Source organism: Rhipicephalus microplus, chromosome 2 (genome assembly GCF_043290135.1).
Source record: "Rhipicephalus microplus isolate Deutch F79 chromosome 2, USDA_Rmic, whole genome shotgun sequence".
Taxonomy (NCBI): domain Eukaryota; kingdom Metazoa; phylum Arthropoda; class Arachnida; order Ixodida; family Ixodidae; genus Rhipicephalus; species Rhipicephalus microplus.
In genome coordinates, this window is record NC_134701.1 from 259,455,475 (window position 1) to 259,471,454 (window position 15,980).

At 44.8% G+C, this 15,980-nt stretch overlaps 1 protein-coding gene across 1 annotated transcript in view; it reads right to left on the minus strand.

Moving 5' to 3' along the window:
• Positions 1-2,847: 2,847 nt before the first annotated feature.
• The window catches only part of LOC119169335 (carbonic anhydrase-related protein 10), an 89,087-nt gene continuing 75,954 nt past the window's right edge, over positions 2,848-15,980 (minus strand). The window contains exons 5-10 of the mRNA XM_037420442.2: positions 15,435-15,530; positions 13,640-13,706; positions 6,273-6,427; positions 5,471-5,599; positions 4,652-4,688; positions 2,848-3,316 (exon numbers count right to left, since the gene is read on the minus strand). Coding sequence (XP_037276339.1) covers positions 3,291-3,316; positions 4,652-4,688; positions 5,471-5,599; positions 6,273-6,427; positions 13,640-13,706; positions 15,435-15,530 — 510 coding nt within the window. The 3' untranslated portion in view covers positions 2,848-3,290. The remainder of the gene's footprint in view (positions 3,317-4,651; positions 4,689-5,470; positions 5,600-6,272; positions 6,428-13,639; positions 13,707-15,434; positions 15,531-15,980) is intronic.

A 15,980-nucleotide genomic window follows, 5' to 3' on the forward strand; every position in this document is an offset into this window, starting at 1 on the left:
ACCTTTCCTCGCTGAGGGAGAGGGGAACCTGTTCCTGGCGCCGGGAAAGGGGGGGGGAATCGCACGCGCCGGCCGTGGGGGAAGGGGTCCCCGCAACCAGGCGCGTGCGCTGCCCTAAAAGGGAAAGGGAGGCTGGGCGCACCTGCTCCCCACAATAGATAGATAGATAGATAGATAGATAGATAGAAAGAAGCAACAGTAAACACACGTAAACGCAGAAGATTCTGAGCCGTAAGCGTCGTTTTATTTTTTCCCTAAAGTTCGACCAATACATGGTCACTCGCAATGCAGCCAACAAAGCGACAAATCATCAGCACGCATGTTTTTACACACCAGCTTCGTACACGCGTCTTGCTTTATTACACATTGAATACAACATTTCTCAATTTGCATGTTTAAAGATATTACAGCTCAACAGCCAATTTACAACAGTCACGTGATTGACGGCGCAAGTGCGACAAAACTGCACCAACTTCTTTGTGACCTGCAGTTGGGCTGTTTGTGTCCGTTTTTAAATTTATTTCCTCTTTGCGAGACGAGCAGGCTGTCAGCGGGAAGGAAACCGCGTAGCAATAAATAAAATGGAAACGTTGAGGTCGTCGCTTTAGCGTGGCTCAGTTTGTTTCAAGAAAATATAGAGAGCACAAAATCAGCTTTAAAAAGAACGTACAAAGCTGATCCTTTTCAAAGAACGTTAGTTTCTGTTTGCAATCGCATAATAGTTGAGAAACAAAACAAATAGTAAATGCATGGATGGTTGTAGCATCATTAATAGTGGTCACGTGCACGGTCGTCAGCAGATGAAACACACGCGGGAGTTTCAAATAAGAATAAACACTATGAAGGGGGGGGGGGAGTTACCGATGTTGTTTTTTTTTATTCCAACTTCAACACGCGATACTCTTTCGACTTTGACAAGAAAAAGGAAATGCACTTTCATGCGATTTTCAGGAAAAAGAAAGTAAGAATTATTCGTCTTTCTCTGAAATATCAAGGCTATGATTTTTCTCGCAATATATACGCACAATTCGATCCGTCGTATGAGGAGCGTCAATATATATATATATATATATATATATATATATATATATATATATATATATATATATATATATATATATATATATATATATAGTTTTTATTCTATACACCATTTAGCGTTCTTTTACAAGAGAGTCGTTTAGAACGATGATACGCCGCAAATAACAATGACATCTTTTTTAAAAATAATTTTATCTAAGTGTTAAGTGAGAAGCCTTGTAGAACATGGGAGGAGAGGTAAGTCAAATTAAACAGAAACTGTGAAGGCGAACATTCACTATAGCTCACTTGGGTCAATTTGCGTGTGGCACTTGGCACTAAACTCTTCGACGCAAGGTAATTCCCGCGTTTGGGTCGGGTATATTCGCACGTATGTCACAGTTGAGGTCGAGCTAAGGCAGAAAAGGCTATAGTTTCGGTTTACGCGGTTTTCGTAAATCGGGAGTCGCAAGTACGCAGCGCTTGGGGCCGTCACGCCCGAATGAAGTTGTTGAAGTTTTACGAAACGTGTAGAACGAGGAGTATATTTTATTTTAGCTCAGATTGATTCAGAAACTCGCATCAGCAGTGCGCACCTTCGCGATAATTGATAGTAGAGTTTAACAAGGTGCTTGATTGGGCTGGTTGGTGTTGCATGGTAGACGAAGAAAGTGCTTAACAGCGCAAACGACCGGATGGGATAACAGCGCTCTGTTCTCGTCTCTTCTATCCCCTCCTGTCGTTTGCGCTGTTAAGCACTTTCTTCGTCTGATAGTGGAGCCTCAATAATGCCTCCTGCTCAAGCGGTATCGTCATCATTGCTACTCTTGTTTTTTTTAATTACGACAATACTCGCGCGTTTATATCTAGAGCACTTTGAGGAATCCCAAGGGATAGACATATAGACTTGGTGCACTTCGCAGCGAAGCTTCGTGAGTGCGGTGTACTTTTGACATATGGGTCAATTAACGCGAACAAATACATAAATGCGGACGGCCTTGCTAGGCAGTTGGCCCGAGAATGCTGTACAAATCCTCAAGCTTTCTCTTTGGTATTGTCAAAAGAGACGAGCTCGCATCAAGTTGGCTATCTACAAAGCACAACCTCAACTCCAGTACTTCAGCAAGATGAGGCCCGCTTCGCCTGCTACTATTGAGAGATTCGCTAAACGCGCTTTATCGCGAAGTGGCGAATCATGTGTGCTACTAGGACGTGGAGTCCTGGGAAGTCTGTTCACAAGAATGGCCAACAGCAATTCCACTCACATGCACAATAGCGGCTAACTTTTATTCGCGCCCTTTTTGTGGATACCGAAAGGAATCGACACCGTCAAACATACTTCGGGCCTTTCTTCGAGTGCTTCTCGTAAGCTATTTGTGCATAAATTACGCACGTACCTGGACGTTCAGCACCATCTATAGATGCTGGGTTCGCACATAGCGAAGCACTGACCCACGAAGCAATGTTAGCCTTCTATTGCGCTTCTTTACGTGCAAGACCACCGCGTAATTTTTGACGGAGTAAAACAAAGCTAAAATAATAATTATCGATAGTCATTATCATCAACCGCAATTCTATTGAAAGCACCCGTGACCGGCTATGATTGGGCGAACTCACTGTAGGTAACTTGTTATGGTTGATGAATGCGACGTATATCACTTCAAAGCTGTTCACTATAGGCCACGCGATGACTTCAGCGTGGTTTCGTATTGTTGCGAGGTCATTTCGCTTTACTAAGTGACCTAATAAATGCATATAGTTGCTCAATCGTTCACTGCGAAGAGCTACAAGTACGTGGGTCAGCGGTTTTAATGACTAGAAACTGCGAATGGTTTCCTTGGCCTCCAATCGTATGGACATAGCAAGCACTTCAATATCTGACATTAAAGCAAGTCGACATAGCTTCTTCCGCTTTGTCTGGCCATCAACACAAGCAAATGAAACGTATTTTTAATTTCGTAACCATTATCCTCATTGTGCCGCGCATAGCACGAAAAATCAGTCGTAGATGAACTCAAATACGGTTCCACCGTGTTCGTTTGGAAAAGTTCGGGAAACCACATCTGGTTCACGCGAGGGCACGGTGTATCCGTCGTCAGCTCGCTGTTGCTCCTCGCATGGCTTTCTGGCATATAGTTCGTGGCAGAGCCTCCTGTTGTTGTGCACAGAGGGTGCCCAATCTCCGGGGTGGCATCGCAACGTGGCTGCTTTTTTCGAGGCCTCCCCGGCCCGACGTGCTCCGTCTGTCCATCACTGTCCGGCCCCGGCTGCTATCGGCTGAGAAGATCCAGGTTCGCTGAAACGTCAGGAAATAGGCAGACTGTGACGCCAGGCTCCGCCGCAGGCTTCGGGTAGTGCATGCCGGCGCACTTTCTCTTTTTTTCAGGCAAATTTCTTAAGTGCGGAGCCCGAACGCTGGGAAAAACGAAAATTAATTTGACGATCCGGCTTCAGCGCCAGCCTTTATCAAAGATGACCTTGCTGTAGCGCTGGAGAGTTAACAATATAAAATGTTGCATATTTTTTACTCGAGCCTGGTGCGTATGGGCGCGTATGTATATTGAAACTGAAGAAGACATTGATTATCTTACTTAGTGTTAGTGCGGCCGCGGAAGACCTGCGTGCGATAGGCTGAACGCGTTTATTTTGAAGCAGAACAGACTTCACACTCTCGACAAAGACGTAGCCGTTATTGATTTTTTTTTTTTGCGGGAGAGGAAGTTCAACGACCCTTTATGTGGGCGGCTTGTGTGTAAATATGCACAGACACAAAATTGAAAAAAAAAAAAAGATTTGCGGCTGGAGTACTTGAAACCCTTTGCCGCCATCCCGTCTTTCCCGCGACTCCCATCGCTTTCGAATGCTTAGTACTCAGCGCTCCCATCTTCTAGGGTAAAAGGCAGTCACGGATATTTGTACCGGCTGAACGTGAAATCCTGAAACCCAGAGAGAGATAGAGAGAGAAATAAATAAAAGGGAGAGACAGGGAGGTTAACCTAGAAGAACTGGTTTGCTACCCTGTACAGGGGTGGGGGAAAAGGGTCGGAAAGAGGATAGAGATAGATAGGATAGAGAAACTCAAGCGTCTACTTAACCAGCTACTCTGAAATATCAGACGTCCTGCGATATTAGTCATCATACGTTACGTGCGCTGCTGATATACCACGTCGTGAACATGTCGTCATACCCTATACCTCTATGGACGTTGTCACAACACATTGTCCGCATATTTCGGTAGCTTACAGTGAACGAGTTTATCGCAATGAATCTGAAACAGAAATCCCCAACCCCTTTTGCATTCAAGGAGGCACGGGGTTCCTCACGAAACTGTGGGGTCTTTCGTATTGGTTTCAAATGTTGATATACTAAACCTGAAATCCGATGTCTTAATTTTTGCATCGTGGTTTTTTTAAACAAGACGAGAAAAAAAAATGAACTGAAGAGAGGCACAAAGAGTCCCTGAAGCATTAAGTGGGGCCTCTTCATTTCTTATAAAGTAAAGGTCACCTTTTATGAATAGTCCTTTGTTTTGCTCGAGAAGACGTGACGCACTCACAATTTCAGATTGAATTTTTTTTTTCGATAAAGAACTGCCTAACACACTAAGTGCAGTGGCGGGAAGCAAACCTACCTTGGTAAAACTTATTGACTTGCATTGCTGGGCAGTCCTGAGTGAGAGGAAGTGAGGAAAAAAATTGCAAATGATTAGGTTTCAGATGCTTTAAAATTTTACTCTAGGTGGGATGATAACAACATGCTTATCTAGAACATCTGATGATTTGCCTTGTTCTGCAGAAGAGATAAAAGAGTTGGGTGTCTATAACGCGCACGAACAGCGATAAGGATTAATGTCACCTTGTAATGCATTTTATGTGCTAACAGATATTCAGCTTGCAGACACATGCGTATATCAACACGAAAATTATGCACGTTTAAAACTGTACTAATTAAATCGAATGTTAGAAAAACAAAAATAAATTATGCGATTCGAATGAAAATAGCATGAAAAGTGCGTTAGAATTTGCCTTAGATTTAGGTAATGGGGGGCCATTGCTAAGTGCCGATGTTCAGGATGGCGGATTACTCCAGTGCATTATTCTAAGTGCATTATTCAAGATGGTGGATGTCGGTGGTCAACACTACGTGTTCGTCGCCCATAGCGTTAAGTTCAGATATAAATAAAACACATTACCCATACAAAGTGTATTAACTCTCACAAGGTGTCTCGCCTACTAGAAATTGTAAACGAAAAAGAAGGCAGCCGTTGAATACGTCATATCGTGGTCACAATTTCGGCAACGTATGGTACATGCTCAACCGCGCTATAGATGTATACGCGTGTGATAAATCATGCAGATTTTATATGACCGCGATGGCGGCAACCGTGCAAGTGCCGTGGAATACGTTTCTCTTCGTGAAGCAAGTAGTATTGTGTGTTTATTTTACTCACATCGCTCCTAATATCGATGTTTGTGCGAACGACGCGACCATGGAGTGGCTGCGTGGGCCTGAAGTTGTTCCCGAGAGGCGCCTTGGGGTGGAACGCGTCACCCTGCATCAGCTTCCGAGTGGCGAACAGCTGACCACCATGTGAGAAAAAGGCGGGAAAGAGAAGGAAGTAGAACATTAAGAAAAAAATCAATACGTCACTTAATCAGAATAGCTGTCTGGCTAAGCGATCTGTTCGAAGCCCAAATACATGCACCTTTCTTGTCAATAAAGCCCAAAATTTTGAGCAGATTTTTTGAAGTGCTCTCTAGAGTAATTTAATCGTGCCACTGGTTGTGCAAGTTAACACCTTGTTATCACAGAGGGCTTTGCCCGGAAGTCGGCATAGTCAGGCTAGTATGATGATCTTTGACAGTATACATAGAGCAATATTCACGCCAGTGTTTATGAACTTGCCGCAAAATGCTAATCTCTACGCAATATTAAGAACGTGTTGCTGGACGAGCTGGCGAATACTTGACTAAATCTTAATTTCAGCGCTGAAAGACAAACACGGCAGAGCTTGTCCTGTCGTCTGTCGTGTACTCGTATTTTTCGGCGCTAAAATGGAGACGTCGCTAAGTATCTCCGGGCAACTAGCCACGCTGAAGAAATTTGACGAGGTCTCTGCCTGACGATTGCTAGTTTTACTTTGCTCTTGTTTCCACTGGTGGAGAGAGTCACCAAGACTCTCACTTTATAAGGCTCTATATGAACAAACTTGGTCAAGCAAAACGCCGATGATGAGCGATGGCAGCGTGTACCTGTTGGCGCGTCATGTACAGCGGGCGGTTCATCAGGATCCAGGTGACCGTCTCCTCACAGCCGGGCGTCGTGCTCGAACCCTCGTACGTCATGTAACTGTCCGTCTCCGGAAGCAGGTCGCGGATAGACACCGACTTCACGGCCACTTGGGAGCCTGAGAGTACCGATCGCAGCGCTAAGAAACAGGGCAAATATCGCAGATTGTGACAAAACACTCGCGATTGCGGTTTCAGCTTCTTATAGGTGCTATCACGTTTTTGTCTCCGTCATATGACCCATGATCGGCGCTAAATGCCAAATTTTTCCTGGAAATACACGAGCACGCACCCGCCGCTCTAACGAAGCAGCAGAAAAAAAAAAAGATCACGACCACTAAAGCCTGGGCGCGTATTAGTTCAGATGGTACGAGAGTTCTTAGGGTCTAAGCACAGCTTTATTAGTTGCCGAGTCAGGGCTGGAACCTATCACTGTCCGTAAGTGCAGAAGAAGGTAAATTCGAGAAAACTTGGCCATCAGCTAGAATACTGTCGTATTCATCTCTTTCGTGAGCTAATTCATTTTTATTCGCTTTTTCTCTATTTCTTTTCGAAAGGTCTCCACTGAGTTCCACCGAAACCAAAAACTTTTCCCGCGAATAGTCCTCCCCACTCCGCCTCTTCTCATAGACGGAATACATGCCCACTCGTAGAAGTACCCGCGCGAGTTCTCTTAATTGGGACAGCACCAATCCTGCTGAAGGGACTTTGGCCCATCGCGATCCACACGCGAAGCATCCATCTCTTTGCGTTCCTCCGAGACGAGCTATACAGCCGCCGAAGTTCTAGCGTCGGGCAAGGAACGGAGATCAACTAGTGCGCAAACAAAACGAACAGGAAGCACGCAATGACATCTAACGAGCATCCGACGAGAAGGTGAAGAGAAAGAGCATCGCGGCTTCAACATCGGACCGATGAAGGGACCCTGCTGGTGGCGCTGCCGGACCGCTAGCATATCCGGCTGCAGTCCACTCGCATGGATATGCGCTCGGTTCCACGAAAAAGCATCCCGCGCGACCGATTAGGAGGAGGCCTCATTAGCCGCCGATGGATCGGAGCCCAATTACGAGGATTGCCCATCGCGGCAACAGACGCCGCTGCAGAAGAAGCCCGCTTCAACACGTGGTTCGCCGCCGTGTAGACCGAACTCCCGAACCTTTCCCTTTCTCGCCAGAGCTGGGGAGAAAAACAAGGAAAGAAAGAGTCGCACACTGTGCACCAAGGGCGAAGCGTTACGCAGGCACGAACTCATTCGCGACGTACCCGTGGCACTGCTAATACCTCGATTCTGGCGGTGCCCGGTTCGCAGATGTGGCGTGAAACGCGACGCTCTGGGTCAAAAAAAAAAAAAAGAGGACGCGCGGGTCGTGGAAAGGAGGAGTGGAACGCAATCAGTTTACGAAACTGCAATCATTATGCGACAATATCGCGGGCGACTGAGATAATAGCGTCCGATAAGCTGTATCGCAAAACTGATGCTTGATTTAAACCACGAACCGCAGTGAAGTTTTCGTTCCCCTTTGGGGAACTCTCGCTTCTTTTTTATTTCAAAAGCGTATGACACACTGTCCTTCAGCTCGGCTGCTTTTCTTTCCTAGTTTGGTAAGACACTGGAGCAACCACGCCTGTACTGCAATACCGAATGGCGAATCCGCACGACAACATCGTGTACCGCTCACAATTGGGGTGGCTCGTAAACCACTCAGTTTCGAGAAAGGGGCAAATATCTGCGGGTCAAAACTCGTGTAAAGATAAAGCGAATAGCGCCCGAGGTACTTTGATCCCATTGCCGATTCAATTGCACTTCGATTCGAATAAGCCATTGTCGTGTGCCACGTGGCTTTAAAATTGAGAAAATATAACGCGCTGTGTTTCCCGACGTGAAAGTGTTGTTCAGAAGTGCAGATTTTCAAGCGCAGTGGAGCTCGAATACGCGGCCAGTACGCATGTGCTTCTAGCAATGATCGAGAGTTTTTTTATTTTATGTTCTTAAAACACGGTTCTTGGGTTCCTGTTCCTGTGGTTAACGGCGTCGCTGTCACCGTTGCCGTCACCGTTGGTGGCGCAACGAGTAGACATCGAAAAGTAATCGATATACACAAATAATAAAATGAAAAAAAAAACACACCTAAGATAGAGTGGTATTTGAACTCACGCCCTTTTATTTGGCAGCCTAGTATTCTACCACAGAAGCACGCTGCTTGAATGTATACCTCGCAGAAAGGCCCCACACGGGCGTCATGTCAAGAGAATCGCGTTAACCTGTTTAATATAGCAGGGCAGAGTAAAATAATAGCCAATTACACAATGATAATTACGCAACGAGGGTGTGGTTTAATGCTTCCCATACGCTGCGATGTGCCCAGCCATGATTTTTCATTGTCATCAGCCATATTCAGCAGCAATAAAATGTACATAATGCCTTACAGATGTGTAGCGGGTACCTCGATTATCCGCGAAAAACGCGAATAGCGTAGTGGGCGTACAGTGCTCGCCAAAAAATTATGATTTGTGACGTAGTCTATAACCTTGCGTAAAGTAAAAACTTCACACTTGGCTTTGTCTCAACACGAGGCGGCGCTCAGAAATTGCGTTAGACAGCATAGTTAATGCCCATAAATTTTTCCAGTTTTTTTTTCTTTTCAATTTTCTTTTACTATTCTACTTCAGGGTATTTCAAGCTCCGGCGTGAAGTTAAAAAAAAACAGACATTTACATCGATTTTCTCTTTCAATAAGCAGCCTAATATGTTTTGAATAAGGGCTTTATCAGAGTAAAATGGTTCATTGATTCTGTCTCTTTTTTGCCGACGAACGTCTCACCCAAGCCATCACACTAAGAGAGACTAACAATTAAATTTGCATATAATATTAATGGGAACAATGCGCCAAAGACTACATGCGTCGTATCAGTCCGAAAACAATACCGAGTTTTAGAGCTGTATAGATAAGACTCGAGTTCATCGGGTCTCCGTGAGTGCGGAGCAGACAATTTAGGATGGGACTTGTCCTAAGTACAAGCGAACGCGAATGAATGGCGCTCGGTTCTTCACAAATTCAACGCAAAGGAACTTCTGTTTCGATTTTGTTGCGACTCATATTTCTGAAAAATATGGGTCGCAACGCTAAGCCATATAGTGCTTATCGTATAACGCATGTGCAGTGGCGGACACTCAAAGTGATTGGGAACGCATAGCTCATTATAATGTCTGTGGTTTTACGTCCCAAAACCACGATGTTCACGGAAGATGCCGTAGTGGAGGACTCCGGAAGTTTCGACCACGTGGTGTTCGTTAACTTACACTGACATCGCACAGTACAGTGGCCCCTACCATTTCGCCTCCACCAAAATGCGACCGCTGCGACCGGTATCGAACCCACGACCTTTGTTTGGGTCAGCAGCCGAGCACCTTCGCCACAGGTCTTTCTTTCTTTCTTTCTTTCTTTCTTTCTTTCTTTCTTTTTTTCTTTCTTTCTTTTCCATAATTAACCGAAAACATTAAATTCTGTATGTTCTCCTGGGCTAAAAGCTGTAATGAAACAGCTTGACTGGGGCCCAGAAGACCAATTACACGACAACAAGTGACGGGGGAAAATATTTGCACCAAATGCACAAAACGCAATCGCACGTGGTAGAAATAAGATATTTACAAAAAACAAAGCGTGTAACAATACCTGTGTATGCGTAACAGGGAATCGTTTTTGAGTGAACACATCTCTTACAACAAACAACAAGAACAGAATACCCAAATTTATATTTAGAGAAAGAAAAAAAACAGCAATAGTACACCTGTAATTCTGGCAGTAAACCACGCGAAACAATAATATCAACACAATATAATAAAAGAAAAGCATGGTAGCTAATCATACTCAAAGGTATACAATCAAATGTAGCAAAACATGGCGGACGAACGCATGGCTCAGAGCACTCTATTCTAAAGCTGTCCAGTAGGTGAACGATACATGCATACACTCAACCACCGTTGTAGAATCAGTGTCAGTTATTTTGATAACTTTAACAGGTGGTGTCCGCTACGTAGAGCTACAATGACCGAACGACATTTAGCTGTCGGGAACTCAAGCTCAAGTTTATGGGCGACGCTCGCGCGGCCGAGCTATGCATTTCCGGAGATAGACGCTGTCGGCGAAGGCGGTTTGTCACTGGATTCGGTAGCGGCGGCTGCAAGGACACTTGCGTAGAGGGGAGAAGCGATTTTAAAAGAGAAAAACTGAAAGAAAAAGTGAACTCCGCAACTGTCTTCACCAAAGCGCGACACCTCAGCAGTGAATCACAAGGGAAGGGATAAGGACGAGATAAATAAGACGGAGAGAAAAGTAAAGATTAAGAGAAAAAAAGTCACAACTTTACCGCAAAGGCTAAGCAATGAACGCGATAGCAACAAATTGGAAGGTCACGAGCAGAATGGCCAGCAGATCGAAACGTACCCCACGTTTCTCACACACGAATGACGCACGAAACGTACTTGCAGGCACAGAATAACGCGAATAAGCGTCTCAGTTGTTACTTCACTGTGTCTGAAAAGCGCGCCCTTTTTCGCAAACGGATCCTGTGCAACAGTTGCAGTGACCTTTGTGCGCCCGGTAACTACAACAGAATTTCTCCGACCAAACTCAAAGGCTAGCCAAGATGTACGGTTGTTCCCACTGCAAGATAAGGGCACGCGATCGAGCGTACACCCCCCCCCCCCCCTTATTCTCTACGCGGGCCAAAGTACGCGCCAGAATAATATTTTTCTTTCTAGCGTTTTAATATATATAGAGACGTATACATATACGGTGCATGGCATCGACGCCGACGTCCACGCCAACGCCGGCGGCGAAATCCAGCCTAGGGTGTCCATATAATTGCTATCGCAATGGTAAAAGATTGGGAGATGGTTAGAGTAATCCGTGAATGGGGCCTCGATCGGCGAGCGGTCGTCGAAAACAGGACGAAATCCTTTCGAGCGTCTCCAGTGCGTGGATGCGCTTCTCGTTCGGCACGGGGCACTGCTATAGTCAGCAATAGTTACATTGTGACGCACCACAGATGCCCTGCCGCGGTGGTCTAGTGGCTAAGGTACTCGGCTGCTGACCCGCAGGTCGCGGGTTCGAATCCCGGCTGCGGCGGCTGCATTTCCGATGGAGGCGGAAATGCAGCCGCCGGAAATGTCGTCGTCCTACTGCACAGGTCAAACTCAGATTTGGGTGCACGTTAAAGAACCCCAGGTGGTCGAAATTTCCAGAGCCCTCCATTACGGCGTCTCTCATAATCATATGATGGTTTTGGGACGTTAAACCCTACAAATCAAATCAATCAAGCACCACAGATGCAATCAGAGAGCTCTGCTCTTGCGCGGAAGCGGGAACGGCAGTGTTGGGGGCGAAAGCAGCGTCGTGGATATTTTCAGTTACGATAAGAGCAGTAGGGTCGCTCGACGTTGCTGTGGAAACCCAGACAGAGTGGAATCTTCAGACTGTCGTGCAATCGATTTCAGCAACTGCGTTCAATCGAAACAACCGACGCTATCTCGGCGTGACCTGTGAAGGGGAAGCTGACGGCAGGGGTAGCTCTGGCCATTCCCTTCAGTACCAGGGAGGAAATGGCTGTCACCTACAAGGGTTATGTTTTTGCTCATTATTAAAGAAAAAGAAAGATACGACCCGCATCTACATGTTACACTGTAAATGTCGAAAGACGATAGTCTTGCGTCTGGAGAGAGTGAACAAAACGTTTATTTGATGTTCTGCGCAAGAAAATTGGTGAATGGTATTCTGAAGGCACTGCGTTAGGGTGCCTCGAGCGTGTACCGAAGGCGAACAAGCGCATCTAGGCACGTTTGGCACGAGCACCATCTGGCACTTATCTTCGAAAACGAAGGCGTGCGCGACCGCGGAGAAAGATGCGCGCCGGTCACGGAGGTGATAAGGTGTAGAATGCAAAGCGACGGGCAGGTGCCACCACCGTGCCGTCGTAGCAAAGCGTTGGAAACACCTTCTTGAGCATCGCGTTGCAGCGCAGCGCGTTAAACGCTACAGTCCTTAGAGTTACTTGTGTGTGCCTCTTCTAGTATAAAGGCAGACATACAAAACATAGACATGTTGTTATATGGCGGCTCAAATATGCGCAATATTTGTTTTTTAACTGACAATCCTACAACGATGAACGCTAAACCTTAAGAAATATTGGTGGGCGCTGCGGATGGGGTTGACCGTTTAGTGCTGTTTGAGGTAACGTTAGGGCGGACAAACAGACAAATGTACAGACAGACAGACAGACAGACAGACCAAAATTTTTCCGTCGAAGGTCCCCAAGAAAGTCTATCGTCTTAAAAAAACGTTGTACTAAGTTGCGGAAGGCTGGGTCATGGCAGAACTGGCGGGCCCCTAGCTGTCTCTTCTTACACTAGAGGGGAAATCTCGGCCAGCCTGGAGACACCGGGAATTTATGCCTAGTTTTATTAACCGCTGATACCCTGTTGTTTCATAACGGCTCTGCTGTGTAACTTCTGTAGCGCGTTATGTGCCACAGAAACTGGCAAAGTCCTACAACTCACCGCGCTGGTTTACTAAATGTAAACAAGGAAACACACGGGCTTCAAACACTGATTAGGGGACGTACCTTTGGAATCTCTTGTTACCATCCGTTACGGAGTCCTTAGCCGGTGACTGAGTGCCTACCGGTTCGGGATTGTAATAATTTTCCATCTACGACACACTTCAAACCTCGCCCTAAACAGCTGTGCTGTAAAAGAATTGTGCGGTATATATACTCACCGATTGAAACGCGAAAATGTGGGGTAAGTATAACGCACGCTGTTTTGTTTCGCTGTACAGTTCATTTCATATTTGAGTACTGTTGATTCGAATGCTTGCGACAATGCAACAGAGCCAATATCAACTTTAGCGGCCACGCGGTGCAGCTCCAAACTCCGAGATGAAATGTGGGCCGTCCAGTGAGCCCGTGAGGAGACAGGGACTCTGGTCCTCCACGGGGGTGGCCTAGCCCCAGACCACGAATTTGCGGAGTTTGTTTTTAATAAAGTTGTTACCACGACCACCAGGTTTGCACCCCCATCGTGAGGTTACTACGAGCATGTGCTCGTAGGAATCATTATATATATATATATATATATATATATATATATATATATATATATATATATATATATATATATATATATATATATATATATATATATATTCCGTGTGTACCGTGCATTATATCAGCCATGAGCCACGGGGACACGAGGAGCAGATGCAAAAATTCTCCGACTGGAAGCGCTGGAAGAAGTGTATGCTCCTACATCCTGATCGTCGCACATCCCTCACCTTTAAAAGCCAGGTGCAGAAGTTGACTGGTTAGAAGCCGAAGCTCTACGTTGGCGGAGTCTCGTAGCTGGAAAAGAAATAAACATAATGAGTATCCCATAATTACTTGTAAAAAAAGGTCATTGTTTTTCTTCATAGCCACGCAGCCCTCTAAGTAAAAATATCGCTCTTCTACAGTGAAAAGCGGCATGACATACATACTGTGATGTATTGTTGAATATTAAACTGGCAGTTTTTTCTGTATTATTATTATTATTATTATTATTATTATTATTATTATTATTATTATTATTATTATTATTATTATTCCCGTACTTTTCGAAAGTCCGCTACCATTTACTTTCATCGTGATACATGGACCGCTGTCACAGATCTCCATAACTCATTCATTTTTTTCCCTTTTTTAACCGAATAGCGGGGTACTTGCGTCCCAAAACTGGAATGATTCATTGAGGTAGCTGTGTGTGTGTGTGGCCAGAATGAAGGAAGGCAAGGCCCTGCACACGTGCATTTCTCACGAGCCGTCAAGCGGCACGCAGTGTCCAAACACGCATATTCACTTCACGGGAGCACTGCTTTACTATCGAATTTCAGTAGCGTACGAAGCAGCCTATAGATGCACTCAGAATTGAATACAGTGCGACGCTGCATTGTCGAGAAGGCGTTTTTCGTGCATATTTCACCTGTTATCTCGTCGTCGTTGCATAAGTAATCGCGCCGAGTGTGAGTCTGTCAACGCTTGCGAATATTGCGCTGCACCGAGGATTTTCCCGTTGTCTTTCCAATAACGAGATGCGGCACTTTGATTCGTTTGCGACTCTCGATGATCCATACATCTTGCCACGAAAGACCCGACACGCGAACGTTGGCGGAGGGATGCTTGAGACAGATATCGACTCAAGTCATCTTGTTTGGACATACCTGAATGGAAACTGTGAATAGGTAAATAACAGTACGCGTCGGCGTGACGAGGCGTGCCAGCCGCCACGGCATCGCATTGCCACGAATAAATCGCGAATTTTAGAAGCAGTTCACCCAAGTGACATTATTTATTCGTGCGCTTGAACTGACAGTTATACCAAGTGACAAAGCTTGTGCGAAAGTAGAAAAAGTTATCTAAAACTCCGTGTTCTGAAACGCCGAATATCTGTTGTACTTCGGTTCTGCTAAACTAACTAACTAACTAACTAACTAACTAACTAACTAACTAACTAACTAACTAACTAACTAACTAACTAACTAACTAACTAACTAACTAACTAACTAACTAACTAACTAACTAACTAACTAACTAACTAACTAACTAACTAACTAACAAACAAACAAACAAACAAACAAACAAACAAACAAACAAACAAACAAACAAACAAACAAACAAACAAACAAACAAACAAACAAACAAACAAACAAACAAACAAACAAACAAACAAACAAACAAACAAACAAACAAACAAACAAACAAACAAACAAACAAACAAACAAAACAAACAAACTAACTAACTAACCTGGCTACACAAGTGCTTTGTAATTAGCTTCATTGGGCAGTTTCAGAAAAAGGATATACCAGGGCCTTGCCTTTGTAGCCACGCATGAGCGCGCCTACAAGAAACTCAAAGCCCACAAACCCTATTCTGAAACTGCTTGCTATTCATCCACGGGTACTGAAGTGCATATCAAGGCTAATCAGGCTAATCATATCAAGGCTAATCATATCAAGGCTCGGCAAAGAGAATCAGCGCGACGCCTTAAAATGAGCGAATGATATTCCGAGGCAGAATGAAGTAGCCGTACTCACCTTAATGATGACCGCCAACGCGACGAGACCCTGCGCTCGTTGCCTTGCTTCGGACACATTGGCGTACAGGTCACAGTTGTAGCCCATGATCTGGAGCTGCGACAAATAGACGGGCCTCTGTACCTTACAATAGGTTGCTGTGGGAAACCTACCGGCTGTATTTTGACTTCTTTGTGTTTTCTTAAGCTTTCAGTGGCCCTTATTGCACGTTTTCAAGAGTTGAGATTACGATTCTGTTACTAAAGCGAGTCTTTGCTCGCCGTATTTGTCCCCAAGGTTTTTGGTGTCAGTAGGCGAAGCACTGATCGATGTAGCGGAAATTGCCATAATAATACCCTGTGTCCAAAACAATGTCATAAAAAGTTAGCCGATAGTGAGCTCATTGTAATTTGTAGTTGCGTAGACCACGTGAGCGTCGTCATGGGCTTTCCCGCGACTTGCTGATTTGACAAGGTTTAATAATAATAATAATAATAATAATAATAATAATAATAATAATAATAATAATAATAATAATAATAATAATAATAATAATAATAATAATAA